The 16,246-nt window shown below is 52.8% G+C and overlaps 1 protein-coding gene across 2 annotated transcripts; it reads left to right on the plus strand.

Moving 5' to 3' along the window:
• Nucleotides 1-8,023: 8,023 nt before the first annotated feature.
• On the plus strand, nt 8,024-10,688 carry OTX2 (orthodenticle homeobox 2). Of its 2 annotated transcripts, none has more exons than XM_074149168.1 (3): nt 8,024-8,129; nt 8,507-8,679; nt 10,068-10,688. In XM_074149168.1, exons 1-3 carry the CDS (start codon nt 8,024-8,026, stop codon nt 10,686-10,688), a joined length of 900 nt encoding a protein of 299 aa, XP_074005269.1. The 2 variants fall into 2 exon arrangements, with proteins under 2 accessions (XP_074005269.1, XP_074005270.1); XM_074149169.1 differs by having other exon boundaries at nt 8,024-8,120; nt 8,528-8,679.
• The last annotated feature ends 5,558 nt before the right edge of the window (nt 10,689-16,246 follow it).

A 16,246-nucleotide genomic window follows, 5' to 3' on the forward strand; every position in this document is an offset into this window, starting at 1 on the left:
AGCATTCCGGTATTTTAAAACGAATCCGACCCTTTTTCGAAGTGACATTGCTCTGCCAGTGCCCCTGGCTTTGCACCCCCAAAAAGGATATTTTGGGTTGGGGAGGGGGGGAGCGTCGAACTGAAAAAAAAAAAAAAAAAAAAAAAAACAAAACTGAAAACAAACAAACAAACAAACAAAACCCCAAAAAAAGAAAAAAAACCCAACAACTAAAAAAAAAAAAAAACAACAACTAAAAAACCCCAACCCGCAATTGAATTGCAGATAAACTTCAAGGAAAGTCTGGAATATTTTAACTAGACACAAATCCGATGAGGGAAAAGCTTAAAAGTGCGTAGCGTGCATCGCTTTCCCGAGCCCATCCGCGATACAAAGATGACAAATAATAAATCGCTTCATTTTGGGGTGGGGTTTTTGTTTTTTTTTTTTTTTTTTTTTCCTTCCTTCCTTAACTTTCATCCGACCTGAATAAATGATTAATTTTTTTTTTTTTCCTTCCCCCCCCCGTCCCCCCCCCACTTTGGTCATAACACACAAGGGCAGCAGCTCAAGCGCGATACACACGGCAGCAAAACCACTCGCGAAACGGTCGCGTTAGTGAGAAGAGTCGGAAATTAAATCAGAGGAAGAAGCAGAGAGAGAGAGAGAAAAGAGAAGAAACACAACTATGCAGAGAGAGAGAAAATGGCTCTGTAACCCGACTGGCATCGGAAAGTTGGAGAACTTACTGAGAAGCAGAAGTTACAGTTTCTTTTCATCCCAGAAGCAGATTTTGGTTCTCTGAGCACAAAGTTCTTAGAGGGCAGAAAAAAAAAAAAAAAAAATCAGACATCTCCACTCACTCCCCGTTAGCCCCAGCTAGTCTGGCTCTCTGGGACTGTACCTGCTCTGAAACGGTTTCCAAATGGACCAGAAAAGATTGGAAAGTTTTAAAAAAAAAAAATCATTGAAAAATAATGATAATAAAAAAAAAACCCTCAAGTTCCTACTGTTGCAACAATTATTATGAATATGTTTTTGGTTTTTTTTGCAACTTTTCCCCGCGCTGCAGAAGGCTGAAGGCAGAGGCAGCTGCAAAGTGTGTGCAGGATTGCTCCAGGAAAGAAGGTTCCCCCTTTTCTCCCCCTCTCAGATCCAATCTTTGCGAGAGCCATTCCGACACATCGCTAAGCTAAAGGGAAATTCTCTTTGATAAAGCGGTGTTCCCAGCTTCTGGGTTTTAAAACCTAAATCTATATTCAAATCTGGCTGAAGGTGTGTTCTGGGATTTATGAAAGCCTCTTAAAGGGGTAAATTTACCAAACCGTGACAAAATCATCACAATCTTACTTTAGACATCTGAAGTGGATGAGAATTTTAAAGAGACCCTTGTTTATTTAAGTAACACTGTCCATCTCTGCCACTTGTTTTATTGGCCGCGTGAATTATTCCCAACTTCTCCGGCTGGGGAGGGAGGGGGGAGGTGGGGTGGGTGAGGCAGAGGGACAGGCTGGGATGTCCCTGCCGCCTCTGGCAGGCTGCAGGCAGGGCACAGCTCTGCCTTGCCCGCTGCCCCACGGCCGGGCAGGGATGTCAGCCCGGCTGGGCTTCCAAACCTGCTCTCCCGGCTACTTTCTTCAGGCACTGAATTTTATTTCTCTGCTTCCTTGCTCAGCCCTCCTCTGCCACAGCCTGGCTTCCTCCAGCCCCCAAACACCCTTTTCTTTCTTTTTTTTTTTTTTTTTTTTTTTTTCTCCCCCCCCCCTTCTTTTTTTTTTTTTTTTTATTTTTAATCGATTTCGAAAATACCCTCCTGGTCAGGATACACAGGAACGAATTATCTCTCTCATTCTTCCAAGGTGGATTAAGGTTATTAAATAATATGTGGGGGCGGGAGAGGACGGCAAAGGCAAGAAGGGGAGGGGGGAAGGGTTCCATCGGGATATTTATTACTGGTGCTCTGCTAAAAGGAGAGGCTGAGGGGTGGCGTGGCCGTGCCGACATGCGGGGAGGTGAGAGGGAAGGATTTGCCCGGCGCGGATCTCTGCGCAAGGGTTGCTTGGGCGAGGGGGGGGGGGGAGTGGGAGGGGGGGAGAGAGATACTGCAAAGGGATGGGGGAGCTGCAGCCGCCCCTTGCTACCCCCCCCTCCCCCAAAATAAAAGTAAAAACCAAACAAACCCGCAAAAAGTTGTCGTGTCCTTCTTCCCCCCCACCCCCCCCAAAAAAAAAAAATAAAAAAAGTCTCACGGCTCTGAGGGGAGGAAAAAAAAAACAAAACATAACTCCAAGGAGAGCAGGAGCCGGGAGTCCTGGGGGGGTCCCGGCCGGGGGTTACCCCCGGTACCAACTTTCCGTGAAGTCGCCTGGCAAAAAAACCCAAAAAATCCAAAAAAACAAGCGGCTAAAGCGGGAGCGGCTCCGGCGGGCAGGGCTGCGGCTGCTGCCGGGCGAGGGGTTAGTTTGTCTGCTTGTTTGTTTGTTTATTTGTTTAATTTCCTCTCCCCTCCCTCCTTCCCTCCTTCCCTTTTCCCCCCTCCTTCCTCCTCCTCTCTGGGAGGAAAGGAAAATAAAAATAAAAAAAACACAACCCAAAAACCCACCCAAGCACCCAGCCCAACCCCGAGCATCCCAAACCTGCTCCACCAAAACCGCCAGCCCGGGCTGCACCCACAGTCCAAGGACAACCACAGCGGATTTACAGGCAGCGGCCAGGCTCAGAGAGAGCCACAAAGAGGCGAATTAATTGCTATAACTTCATTAACATAGGTCACCCCGTTAAAATGATGGAGCAGCCGCAATTTCTTTTTTTTTTTTTCTTTTTTTTTTCTTTTTTTTTTTTTTTGGCCCTATTGTCAGAAGTGAGGAAAAGTGGGTGAGCGCTCCCCTCCCTCCCTCCCTCCCGACCTGAGCCGCCTCCGTCCTCCTGCCTTTTGCCAAAGCTTTATTTTCGGGTTTCTTTGGACCCGGGAGCGGGAGACGGGAAGTAGGAGAGGAACGTCCCGGTGCTCCTGGCCGGTGGGGAGCCCCCCACGACCCTCCTCACCCTCACCCTTTGGCCGCACCGAGTTTATTTCTATTAAAATACATGCAATTCGGTATTTGCATATTCAACGCAACGCTGCTCCCGAAGTCCCATTCTACACCATCATTCGTGCGTATCTTTAATAAAAACAATTTAAAAAATACGTTTAGATTCCCCCCCCCAGGTGACTGAATTCCCCTCGCCCCGGGGACATTTGGCCCCTAGAAGGCGAAACGGGGGGTGCGGACCACTCCGCGGGTGCGGTAGGGGGGACTCGGGGTCGGGGGTACCCTGACACCCCGCTCCCCTCTGTCCCGAGGGGGGTGTCTCCCCTTTGCTCCCTCGGGTTTCCTCTCGCCCAGCTCCGCGCTGCTCAGCCGCGGGCTCCTGGCGGGCTCCGCACCCCACACCCTCCCCCCCCGCCTTTCCCAAATATTTACTTATATATTTTAATATCTTTTGTTGTTATTATTATACAGCCCCCCCCCCCCCCAAGCTTTCTGCTGTCCCCCCTCTTCCTCTCCTTCCCCGGGTAATACGCTAAAGCCATCGCTGCCGTCCATCCCATTAATTTGTACAATGACTTCATAGGCTCCGCTCCATAATGTATATTTTTAAACCGAGCAGGTTCTTTTAATGTATATTCTCGTGTCATTTCGGCGGCTGTTATTTCTCGCTTGATTGTCCCCCCGGTACAGCAGCGGCCTGTTTTTTCCTCCCCCTGTTGTGTGTTTTTATTATTTTCCCCCTGGCTTAGATGTGTCAATCACTCTCTCCCTGCCATTGGTTGGAGAGTTTGCGTCAAAAAGTTGCCAGAGAGGCGCTTTCTCAGCAAAGCTCCCCGAGAGAGGTAGAGACCTCAGCTCCAACGCACCCTGCCACTATTATTAAAAATAAAATCACTTTGACCAGCTCCGGCACCGACCAGCTCTGTATGTACCGAGCCCAGACCCCCAGCATCCCCGCATCCCTCTCCTGCACCGTCCCCTCCCCTTTCTCCCCCATTTATTCTTCTTTTTCAAACATTTTTTTTTTTCCTCTCTCTCTCTCTCTCTCTCCCCCCCCCACCCCCCCAACATCTCGCCCCCCCCTTCCGATGTGGTGGGCATGTGCATGCGGTGAGCTCTCTCTAACCTCCCGCTTTGTGTTTTCTCTCCCAGCTCAGCCCGACCCCTGAATTTTGGCGAGGATCCGGGAGCAGGTTTCACCCCTCGCCCCCCAGCCCTGCCCGCGGCTCCGGCGAGGCTTGCAGGTAAGTCCGACCCTCTCACTTCATCCTTCCTCGGAGCGAGGGGGGGGGGGGGGGGAGCATTGAGCGGTGGCCAGAAATACAGGGGAAAGAGGGGAAACGAAAATTAAAATTATTATTCTTCTTCTTTTCGGCTGCCCGGAGGAGATGCGGGGCTGCCCGGGGGAGGCCGGGCCGGGCCGGGCGGAGGAGGGAGGCGGCCCCGGGGCCGGAGACTCGGCCCTCGGTGGGGACCGGGAGCTGTTGGATGAAAAGGCGAAGGGCCAAAGCCGAGGGAACCGGGGAGGCGATTCCCACCGCCTCCTTCGCCCGCCCGTGGCCGGGCCGTCTCCCGTGGGGTCGGGCGCGGAGCCGGCTGCCTCCTCCGCCGGCAGGTGCGGTTCTTCACCGCGATTTCGTTGCGAATATTATATTTTTTATTTCTTTGATCTTTAGTTATTCCCTGGCCCCAAGGTGGACTTTTCATATTACAAATAACAGGGAGGAAATTTCTCCCTTCTCTCGGCTTCAGCCCGAGACCCCCTCCTCCTCTTCCTCCTCGCGATGCGGAGACTCAGCAAAGTAATTTTGCAAAAGGTTTATTTTCTTTTTATTTTTTTTTTGAGCACTCCCGGAGAGAACCGGGCTGGAAACAGCAGCGAGAAAAACCTTCCAAGCGTTTTGGGGCCGGAGCTTCATGGCTCGGCGCGGGTGAAATGGATGGCGAGAATGGCATCCGGGTCGGAGAGGGGCTGGAGCTGTTTTCCACCTCCCTTATTATGGTTTTTTGGGTTGGGGTTTTTTTTGGGGTTGTGTTTTGGCTTTTTTTTTTGGCTTTTTTTTTTTTTTTTTTTTTTTTTTTTTTTTAAGCCGTGGGAAAGCGCTTCCCAAAGACACCGGTCGGGTATAACGCGCACCGCTCCGCGCCCCGGCCTCTCTGCTCTGAATTGCACCGCGTTGACAAAGAGAGAAAGTCGGGAAAGTCCTTGTGCGGCGGCACAAGTTTCTTTAGAGCTAAAAAAACCAACCCCCCCCTCCCTCGCTGCCGAGATTTATTTAAATTTCCGCTTCTCCGAGAAGTTGAGCTTTATTATTTCTTTCTTTTGAAAAGATGCAACTCTTTTTCTTTTAAAACTAGAGAGGGGGGGGGGGGGGGGAAAGCGATTTAAAAATGCGACGTGGTGACGGTGGGGAGGCAGAGATGGGTCAAACGGCTCGGTGGCGGAGGTCGCTGCCCTCCGAGCCCGGCTCCGTCGCTCCCGGCCGGCCCTTTCGTTTCCCGGCGCCAGAGAGGAGCCGGCGGCCGCGGAGCTGCGCGCAGGTTTGGGGCGGGGGGGGGGGGAGGCGAAGGGCGGAGGGCTGCGCAGCGGCAGGTCCGTCTCCGCCGCCTTCGCACCGGTGGAAAAATTCCCCGTGTTGGAAAAGATCAAGCCAAACCCTTCCTCTGGCGGGTGTGAAATTAGAATTTAAAACAATAGAATAATAATAATAATAATAATAATAAATAATTAAGAAATGCAGCGGAGTCCAGCGCGGGCAGCGAACCGAGCTCTCGTTTGCAAAACAAAACAAACCAAATTCCTTTTTCTATCCCGGCACCTTCCCCTCCCTCCGCGGGAGCCTCTCCGCGCTGCTCCGCGGGCCAGCGAAGGCCCCCCCCCCCCCCCCCGCCCCAAGCAGAGCCGCAGCCTACGCGCCCGGCCGCGGATGGCTGCCTTGCATTAATCAGCCCGGGCGATCAGCGGAGCTGGGGCCGGTGGCCCGTAATTAGGGAGCGTGTGCCGCCCGGATTATCTCGTTAGTTTATCAAGAAAACATTTATTATAATTAATTCTCGGACGGGGTAATTATTATTGAGCGAGGGCAGAGCAACTGGTAGCCGGGCTCTTTGCGGAGCGGGGGCGGGTGGGGGGGTGAAGAGGGGGGAAAAGGTGACAGATTGCGGAGCGGAGCCGTTGCTCCGCGGGCTGCGGGGCGGCCCCGGGATGCGCGGCCGCGGGGCTCCGCGGGTTGCCGCGCTGGGCTGGCGCTTCGTCGTGATGCCGCCGAGTTTAACAGAGTGGAGGTTTGGGGTTGATTTTTTGGGTGTTTAGGGTCGGGTTTTTTTTGTTTGGTCGTGTTTTTTTTTTTTTTTTCCCCAGTTTTTTGTTTGTTTGCTGGTTTTTAAGAGTGCAGCAAAACTAGTTTTGCTCTCCCGCGCATCCTGCGCTGGCGAACAAATTGGCGGCAGAAACCGCCTGGGCAGCGGCTCCCCCTCGGCAAAACTGCCCCTCTTCAGCCTCCCCCCGGGGGCAGGGTGTGCGTGTGTGTGTTTGTGGGTTAAAAGCGGGGCCCGACTCTGCGCTCCCCGCGCTAGATGCGCATTTTGAGAGCGGCAAAGCGCTTCCACCCGAGGGGAAAAGGGGAAACTCCGCACCGCGGATAAGCAGCACCGACGGGACCGGGCGGGGGGTGCACCAGGGCCGGGGGGCGTCCCGCAGGACCCTCCCGGGGCGCTGGCTCCGCTCCCCTGCGCGCTTGTTACCCAAAACACTGAGTTTTGAGATGTTTGGCGAAGAAAAGTTGCGCTGGAGTTCGTTTTTCCGACGGCCGGCGGGAATGGAGGGAAAGGCAAGATTTTACCCCAAAAGACAAAAAAAAAAAAAAAAAGGAGAGGGAAAGGTCTTAACCTTTTCAAGAACCCCGAGCTGGCCCCTTTTCGGCCATTTTTTGGCGGAGGGTGTGTTTGGGTCTCCCCCTTCACCCCCCGCTGCCCAGCGCCCGGTCCCGCCGGGGCAGCGAGCGGGGTCCCGGGGGAACCGGAGCCGCAACCGGGCCCGGGGCAGCCGCTCGCTCGCCCACCCGCCGGGGCCGTCCCGGGGCCGCTCCCCACCGAGGTGTTTGTTTAGCTTGGGCTCCGTCATCAAGAGTTTCTTGAAAGCCTAATAAATCTGTTACTTGCCTCCAAATCTAATTACCCGGAGTACTAATTAGGTGCAAATGGCCGGTGGAAATTACTGCAGACGTGGACTGATGGCGGTAGAGCAGAAAAGTTTGTGTCTTCCCGAGCGGGCATTTGAGCTCTGAAATGCAGCAACGTCGAGGGGGAAGGGGAAAGAGAGGCGGGGGTGGGGGTGGGAAGGTTTGAATGTTGCCCAAACCTGGGATAATTAAAGTCCTTGCAAGAGACTAGGGGAGAGATAGGTTTCTTGAATTGTTTCTTTGTTTCTCACCCTTGGGCTTTGTTATCTGCATTATTTATTTAGCCGAGGGGTTCTTTGTGTCTGCCAATGGCCCCAATCAAGTTTTGCTTGAGACAATTAGCCGGTGCCCGGCCGGGAATCCTATGCAAATGCCCCGGGCTGCCGTACAATGCGGGCAGTTGAAGGCATGGGGGGGTTTTGTTCGGGCAGTAATTACTGGCTGGGATGTATGTGTGTGTGTGTCCCCCCCTTCCCCTCCCCTCCTCTCCTCTCCTCGCCCTTTTTTTGGGAGAGATGCGTTTATCTAGTCAGTCTCTCCCAGCTCCCAAATCCGGCTGGGGTCCGGCTTTACGAGCTGGAGGATTTGACGGCGGATAAAAGCTGGGGGGGGGCAGCGAGCTGGCCTGACACCACCACCACCACCCCCCCCTTCCTCCTCCTCCTCCTCCTCCTCCTCCTCCTCCTCCTCCTCCTCTTTCTCCTCCGCAGGCACCTGGCGGCCCTCCCCGCCCGACGGCACCCCCAGGCACCGCCCGGGGCAGGCAGGGCGCTCGGGCGGCTCCCCCTCGCCCGGATTTCGGCCAACTCTCCTCCCCGCCACAACTTTAGCATGATGTCTTATCTTAAGCAACCACCTTATGCAGTCAATGGCCTGAGTCTCACAACCTCGGGCATGGATTTGTTGCATCCGTCCGTCGGTTATCCCGGTAAGCCACGTTTTTCTTCCCTCTCTCCCCCCCCCCCCCCTTTTGCCCCACGGAGGAGAAGCCGCTGGGCTTTTGGAGGGACAATACGCCCAGGGACCGTGATGGTGGGGGGCGGCTGGAAAGGGGTCTCCTCTTTCTCCCTTCCTCCTCACCCTCAACTTTTTATCCCGGGAAGGGTCTGCAAAGAGGGGGCACCCTCCTGCTGGAGGAGGGGGGCAGATGCTCCGGACCCAACCAGGGGAGATGGGGAGGAGGTGGGATTGCTGATGGCGGCTGAGAATTGGGGCGCGGGTCGGCCAGGAGAGGCGGGGGAAATGGGGATGGCCCCCCGGGGAGGGGGCTGGAGGGGACAGAGGGGACTTGAAGGGCTGCTGAGTGACAACCAGAGCTTCTGGCTCCTTTCGCAGCCACCCCCCGAAAGCAGCGGCGGGAGCGCACGACCTTCACCCGGGCGCAGCTGGACGTGCTGGAGGCCCTTTTCGCCAAGACCCGCTACCCCGACATCTTCATGCGGGAGGAGGTGGCGCTGAAAATCAACCTGCCCGAGTCCAGAGTGCAGGTAGGAAGTTGAGGGTGGCCCCGGAGACCCCCCTGCCTGTCCTCCACCTCCATCCCCACTCGGTTTAGGGGATGGGGTCGGTCCTGGAGTGAAATCAAGCTCCTGTGGGGTGAAGAAGGCTCCTAGATGGGTGAGGGTGCAGGGGTGGGTAGAGCGGCAATTTGCCTCCCCGGGTCCGGAGTGTGCCCTCTCCTTCCTCTCTGTGCATTGCGGGGGGGTTGGTGCAGCCCCCAGATCCCAACTCCTGAGCCCTCCCCAGCCCCCATCGGCCTCCTGAGCCAGGGAGGGCTCCCCAGCATCCCCAGACTCTGCACCATGCCTTGCACCAGCTGCCAAATCCCAGCCTGTCCTGCAGGCGTTTGGGGACCCTGAGAAGCTGTAAAGGATCCCCCCCCCACTTCCCCAGGGATCCCTGCATCCCTGGAGCAGGGCCAGGCTGGGATCCCCTTCCACACTAGTACAAACTGGGGACTTCCCTCTTCCTTTGAAGAGACTTTGATGAGTGAGAAGAGGCCTTGGCGGAGGGGACACCTCTCCTGGGTATGGGCTGTGTCTCCTCTGCAAGCAGCCTGCAGGGGCCCCATCCAGACAGCATTTTGGAGGTGCTGCTGGCAGGGCAGGAGGGGGATCCTGGGGGCCTGTGCTGCCCCCAGCATGGATTTAGGACACCCCTGCAGCCAGGATAGGGCAGCTCCAAAGCCATCCCTCCTGGTCTTCTTCCTGCAAGGCTTCCTGAGGCTGCCTGGTGCCATGCCCCAGAGGAACGTGGCCACTGGGGACCGGGATCACCCCACAAAACCTCCCCAGCACCCCTTCTTCCCAGACCCAGCCCCCTTGGTCCCTCCCCACTAAAAGAGGGGGATAAGGGTTGAGGGACTGGCCCTGGCTTTGGGGGGGAAAGCATAGGGTCTATTTAGAGGGTAAATGAGACATCTTTACCCCCCTCCTCTCCAACCCCTGCCTCTGTTTCCCTAATTGTTCCCTCCCTTTCTGATGCTCTATTGTTTCTAATTAAGGGCTTGACTTCAATAGGCCTTAAATGATGATTCCTGGGGGTCCCCGACTGGCAAACAGCAAATAGGGAGTGCTGCCCCCTCCACCCCCTGCCTTTTCCCCCAAAAGTGACCTTATTAAGCAGTTTGATTTGCCCATTTCCACTTGTTATTACTGCTAATGATCTCAGGGAGGGGGAGCCCCGGAGCTTTTCTTTGCAGCAGCCTGCAACCCTCCGCTCGCCGGGGAGCGCTTTTAGTGCCCCCCTCCCTGGCGAGGTCTCCCCACCACTGGCTCTTCCCCCCCCCCCCCCCCCCCCCCACCTTGGGTTTGCCTGTGCATCCCTAACACCAGGCTGTTTTTTTCTCTCTCCCTTCCCGGCTCTCCGTCTCCAGGTATGGTTTAAAAACCGCCGAGCCAAGTGCCGGCAGCAGCAGCAGCAGCAGCAGAACGGGGGCCAGAACAAGGTACGGCCAGCTAAAAAGAAGAATTCGCCAGCCCGGGAAGTGAGCTCGGAGAGCGGGACCAGCGGGCAGTTCACTCCCCCCTCCAGCACCTCCGTCCCCACCATTTCCAGCAGCAGCGCCCCCGTCTCCATCTGGAGCCCGGCGTCCATCTCCCCGCTCTCCGACCCCTTGTCCACCTCTTCCTCCTGCATGCAGAGGTCCTATCCCATGACCTACACCCAGGCATCCGGCTACAGCCAAGGATACGCTGGCTCGACCTCCTATTTCGGAGGGATGGACTGTGGATCTTACTTGACCCCTATGCACCACCAGCTTCCCGGACCGGGGGCCACCCTGAGTCCCATGGGTGCCAACGCGGTCACCAGTCACCTCAACCAGTCTCCAGCCTCCCTCTCCACCCAGGGCTACGGAGCCTCCAGTTTGGGCTTTAACTCCACCACCGATTGCTTGGATTATAAAGACCAAACCACCTCCTGGAAGTTAAACTTCAATGCTGACTGCTTGGATTATAAGGACCAGACATCGTCATGGAAGTTCCAGGTTTTGTGAAGAACCTTTGCGATAAGGAGAGAAATCGCGACGAGAACGAACAGGCTGGGCGGAACGCTCCAGTTTTAGTCAGGTCTTGGTTAAATTAAAGAGAAAAATAACTCAACGGACAAACGAACGAACAAAATAAAAAAATAAAAAAATAAATCCGACAGCGACAAGAGGGGGGACAGTGTTGGTGTGATCCCGTTCAGACTCATCTCCTGCTCAGACGCTCTGGAAAAGGAAATAAATAGAAGAGGAAAAAACGGAGGAGGAAGGCCTTAAACGGACAGATCATCTAGTGAGCAGAAAACAGACAGACCCATCCGTGTTCTTTCTAGTTTTAGGCAATTGTTGGGTTTCTTTGTTTGGAAGAGGTGGGAGACGGTCCCACCTACGGGCCAGTTTTAAAAAAAAAAAAAAAAAAAAAAAAAAAAAAAAAAAAAAAAAGTAAAAAAAAAAAAATCTAGGTTTTTATTTCTTTTTTTTTTTTTTTTTGTTGTGTGCGTGGAAAGATCCTTCACCCAGAGGTTTCCAATGTGTTAACCAACCCTCGGTTAAAATATTCGGAATGGACAGCATCTCTCTTTTCCTCCCTCTTTTTCTCCCTCCCTCTTTCTTTCTCTCTCGCTCTCTCGCTCTCGAGCTCATCCAACCGTTTCACGCCCAACTTGCTCAAGTTGGCACCCGGAGAACTTGGTTCAGGGCTGTGTGGGTTTGTGTGACTGATTGTCCTAGCTGCACTACTTTATTTAAAGATTTAAAAAAAAAAAAAAAAAGATAATGTTCATAAGGAGTCAATATGTAGTTTTTAAGAGACAATCAGTGTGTGTCTTATATAAATGGTACATCTGTGGTTTTTAATCTGTGCTAGACTTCAAAACTGTGATCTCCTGTATTGTATGCAACTACGAACTCCGCACCAGCGGGAGTTTGGCTGTGATTTAAATAGGTTATAATTATAAGTGAAATTCAGAGCAACTGAGTTACCTATTATCATCTTTTAAAAAAATAATAATAAAAAATATATTAAAAAAAAAAAAAAGAAAAGAAAAGAAAAACACAAAAACACGATCGCCTTTCACCCGAGGTGAACTGCACTGAAACTTTTTACAGCAAACTGTCTCTGAATGAAAGAGAAAAGACCGAATAAACCCCACCCGAGGACATTAAACTCCTCTGGAGCTCACTTACTGCTGGCCACGCCGGCAGTAACCCTCAAATCCAACAGGACTTTGGGCAGTTGCTCTGACCTGGATGAATTTAAACCGAGAAATTCATTGTCGTTTATGCTTGCAGATGTTAACTGAAAAAAAAAAAAAAAAAAAGATATATATGCATAAACCTTTTTTTTTTTTTTTTTTTTTTCCTGGATTTGGCAGATATGTATAATTATATTAAAATGGTTCTAGCACACTTGATGGTTGTCTTCCATTTTAATCGTATCCGGCGAGTGATGGCGAGGGGCGATGCCGTCTGCCGCAGGGATTTCTTGGTGGCAGCCAGGCGCGGGACCAGGAGGGTCCGGCTCCTTCTGCCGGGCCCAGACAAAGGGGGGGCTTTGCCGGTGGCTCCCCGAGGTGAAGGAAGCAAAACGAAGGGGGGGATTATTTTATTGGTTGGGGTTTTTTTAATTATTATTAGCTTTTAAGGCCAAAAAACCACATTCATTACCAACAGACCTTGGATAACGTGAGCTCCCCATCTACCCCAGCTTTCCCAAATCTTGCCGTGGGGAGGGATGCGTTGACTCTGTGCCCTCCCGGGAGGCGCCGGTCCCCGGTTGCCTTTGGGGAGAAGCCCTAAACTTCCCAGGCTGATCCAGGGAGAAGAAGGGGGCACCTGGGAGCCATCAGGCAGGATTATCCAAGCAGAGGTTCTTGGGGAAGAAGGGGGGGGACAAGCTTTTTTAAGCTACAGTTCCATGATGTGAAGCCACAGCACCCCACGATGCAGGATCAGGCCCTCCCCAAGCGCCCCTGCTCTTGGTGGCTCTTTCTCTGTCCTTCTCCCTCTCTCTCCTTCTCTCCTTCCCGTGCTGAGCCCTGAACTTGGTTTGGATTTAACGCAGCAAAAAAACGGACCTTTGGAAAGAGAGAGAAGGTGAAAAAAGCACCCGCCACCGTCCTGCTCCCTGCCACCAGCTGTGCCCCAGGGCTTGTCACCAGCGTCCTCCTGCCACCGTCACCCCAACACGGTCCCCAGGACCGGGGAGCATGAGTGCCGCTGTGGTGCCTCTCCGGCCATCCCTCGGCTTCCCATCCCCGCATCCCAAAAGGGTTGTCCCCCTCCCTGGGCACCGGCAATCCCACGGCAGCACTTATGTCCCCCACCACCTCCAGCAAAGATCAGCCTTTACAATAAACCCATCGGCCGGCTCTGAACGAAGGCGAGTTTTCATATTGCTTCGCGTTAGCGCTTGTCGGTCAGTGATTTTCTCGTTTCTTCCTTTTTTTTTTTTTTATTTTCCATTTTTTTCTAACGGGAGGGTATGTGCGGGGAGGGTTTGGGAAGCACGAGGCAGGGCGGAGGCTGCCGGGGATGGCTCAGCCGGGTCCCCGCCGCCGGCTGCTCACGGAAAGTTACATTTCTCTGCTGATTTGGTTCAAACCAACAAAGTTTACCCCCCCAAAAAAACCTATTCAAGCAAAATATGCTCAGAAAAAGCAAGCTCTTGTTGAACTGGGGCACAGCATCCTACCTGCCTGGAAAAAGCTCTTTGTTTCCTGGGCTTTTGACTATTATTTTTTTAAAGCCTCGCTAAAACCTCTTTTACCATTTTGCTTTTCCCATCTTATCTTTTACTTTTCTTTCCTGAGTATTTCCCTGTCTGTTAGGGATGAGCTCCTCTGGCTCTGACTCATTTTTATCAGAAAAAGCCAATTCATGGCAGGAATTTCTCTGAATTTCCCTTGGCTTTTTGCAGTTCCCACATTTTCTCTACCTATTTGTTTCTGATTTTAATTTAAATGGGCACTCGCGTGGGCAAAGGGCAAAATCCCAAGGTGAGCTGGCAAACTCAAAATATTATATAAAGAGCATTTTAACTCCTTTTTCATTTTTAATGTTTTAGATTTCCCTTCCGGCTGAATTTGTTTCCTCTGAACTCAGGCTGCGGGAGGCAATTCTGGATCCAATAAAATCGGGGGAAAAGGTGGGAGGACCATCAATTTAATGTTGGAAAGCGGAATTTAGGGGGCAAAGAGCTGAGTAGAAGGCTGTTTGATTTGAGGTGTCCCCCCTCCTCCCAAAAATACACACATAAGCAAATCCCCTCCCTGTTCAGCAGGGTGACATTTCCCACCAGAGGGGGCAAAAAAAAAAAAATCCACCAAAAATTGCAAAAGCAGGAAACCAGGAGGGAAGTCTTGGCCCCAACCACAGTTGAGCTGCCTTCAATGCCGGCTCCATCTCTTCTGCCTGCCCCCTGCCCACTCCCTGCCTGCTCCTTGCCAGCACCAGCCCACTCTGCCCAGTCTCTCCCCAGTAACCAGCCCTCACTGGGGGCAGTTCTGCTCCCACCCCAGGGAGCCCCAAACCAGGGAGAAGTTTTGGGGTGATGGCATTGCCAGGAGGAGCCTGGGGCTGGGGAGCACTGCCCGTTTCCAAGGAGATGGGGAGAGTTATTGAAAAAAAGACGGATTTAGGGATTGACAGCAGAACTTTCCCACCTGGCGCTGGAGAGGAGGGCACAGGGACCCCCCAAAACTCCCACTCACATCCCTGGCACTGCTCTTAACTGGGGTTTGGGGGTGGTGGGGATAGGGCTGGAGGGGTGGGTATGGGTTTGGGGGGGGCTGGGTATGGTTTGGACTTGAACCCCATCTAGTTTTGGGGACTGAAAGGAGACTGGGGACAATAGAGGAGGACCCCGTTTCCCAAAGAGCAGGGGAGGACAAGTCCCCTCCCCTGGGGCCGTGCAGGGCTGGGGGGGACGGAGATGCATCCTTCCTTGGCATCCTTCACCCCCAGAACATGCTGGGGACCATCACCTGGGGAGGGGATACTTCTGCTCCCCCCTCCCAGCCCTGCAGGGACCGAGGGGGAGCACAGGGCTCAGAGCCTTCACACCCACACCCCCCCTCCCCACAAACACCCACCCTGCACATACACACACAGAGCAGCATCCTGCGTATCTATAGATGCATTTAGCGTGAGTGCTCGTATCAATGCATACGGATACATGGATATAGCATAGAAATGCATATGTAAACGCACGCCTATGAATGCATATAGCATAAATGCACACATCAGTGCATATCTATACATGTCACCAATGCATACGGCATAAATGCAGGTACTGATGTATATCATAAATGCCTATTGCATGAACGCACGTATCAGTGCATAGTTATACATGTACGTATATAAACACCTATAGCACAGGTGGATATAGCAATGCCCTTAGCACCAGTGCCCGTGGGTGGAAGCGGCAGGACCCTGGGGGGACTGGGGGGGGTCAGGGCACAGTGTCAGGGCTGGGCTGTGTGCAGTGAGGCATTGGGTCGGAGAGGGGGGAGAGAGAGAAAAAGAGGAAGGAAAAAAGGAAACAGAAGGCAAGGAACAGAAGGAGGAAAGAAGGGAAGGGAAGGGAAGGGAAGGGAAGGGAAGGGAAGGGAAGGGAAGGGAAGGGAAGGGAAGGGAAGGGAAGGGAAGGGAAGGGAAGGGAAGGGAAGGGAAGGAAAGGAAAGGAAAGGAAAGGAAAGGAAAGGAAAGGAAAGGAAAGGAAAGGAAAGGAAAGGAAAGGAAAGGAAAGGAAAGGAAAGGAAAGGAAAGGAAAGGAAAGGAAAGGAAAGGAAAGGAAAGGAAAGGAAAGGAAAGGAAAGGAAAGGAAAGGAAAGGAAAGGAAAGGAAAGGAAAGGAAAGGAAAGGAAAGGAAAGGAAAAAAGAAGAGAGAAGACAGGAAAAGACAGAAGGGAAGAAGAAATGCCATTCGGCAGATCCTGCTGCTGGTGCTGCCCAGTGCCTCCCCGCTGTTGTTATTGCTGCTGCACCTCTGTGCTGGGGCAGAGCAGAGGGAGGTGATGGTGGTCGGGAGAAGAGGTGAGTGAAGAGATAGATAAATATATAAATGCCGCACAAGCTGTTAAAATCTGCTCTGAGAGTCAATTTTGACTTTTAGGCTCATGAACCATTAATAAAAATCTCCTTATACTCAAATGGCTCTCAAATGCCGTGATAGCGGATTACAAACTCCTAATGGAGATACTGTATGATCAAATATTCTCTAAGCAGCAAGGTCTAACGTACCGGGGGTGGCCGGGCCACCTGATTATCAGCTTATCGGGAAATACTTCTTAGTGCGGGATGTGCCAAAAAGAAAGCATCTTCCTCAGCACGGTCCCTTCCCTGTTCTTCATTTTAACAGATTTGGAAATGGCATCATGTGACCTGGGACCACAGGATGACCTGTGACAATGATGTCCCCAGGCATGGAATCGCATGGTGTAAGCATCGTGGGGCTCAACCCCCGTTTTGGGTTTTCCCCATGAGAGATGCAGAGTTGGAGAGAGCGGTGGGGACTCCCCTTCAGTGCACAGAGGAAACATCTTCCTTGGTCTCAGACACCTCCTGGT

This window comes from Numenius arquata, chromosome 6 (genome assembly GCF_964106895.1).
Source record: "Numenius arquata chromosome 6, bNumArq3.hap1.1, whole genome shotgun sequence".
NCBI lineage: Eukaryota > Metazoa > Chordata > Aves > Charadriiformes > Scolopacidae > Numenius > Numenius arquata.

What these genes read in the sequence shown, in the direction of transcription:
- OTX2 (XM_074149168.1), top strand. Translation starts at nt 8,024, where the DNA reads ATGATGTCTTATCTTAAGCAACCACCTTATGCAGTCAATGGCCTGAGT. An exon ending in CGGTTATCCCGGTAAGCCAC is followed by an intron (nt 8,130 to 8,506) that starts GTTTTTCTTCCC and finishes AGTGACAACCAG; the next exon opens with AGCTTCTGGCTCCTTTCGCA. An exon ending in TGCCCGAGTCCAGAGTGCAG is followed by an intron (nt 8,680 to 10,067) that starts GTAGGAAGTTGA and finishes CTCCGTCTCCAG; the next exon opens with GTATGGTTTAAAAACCGCCG.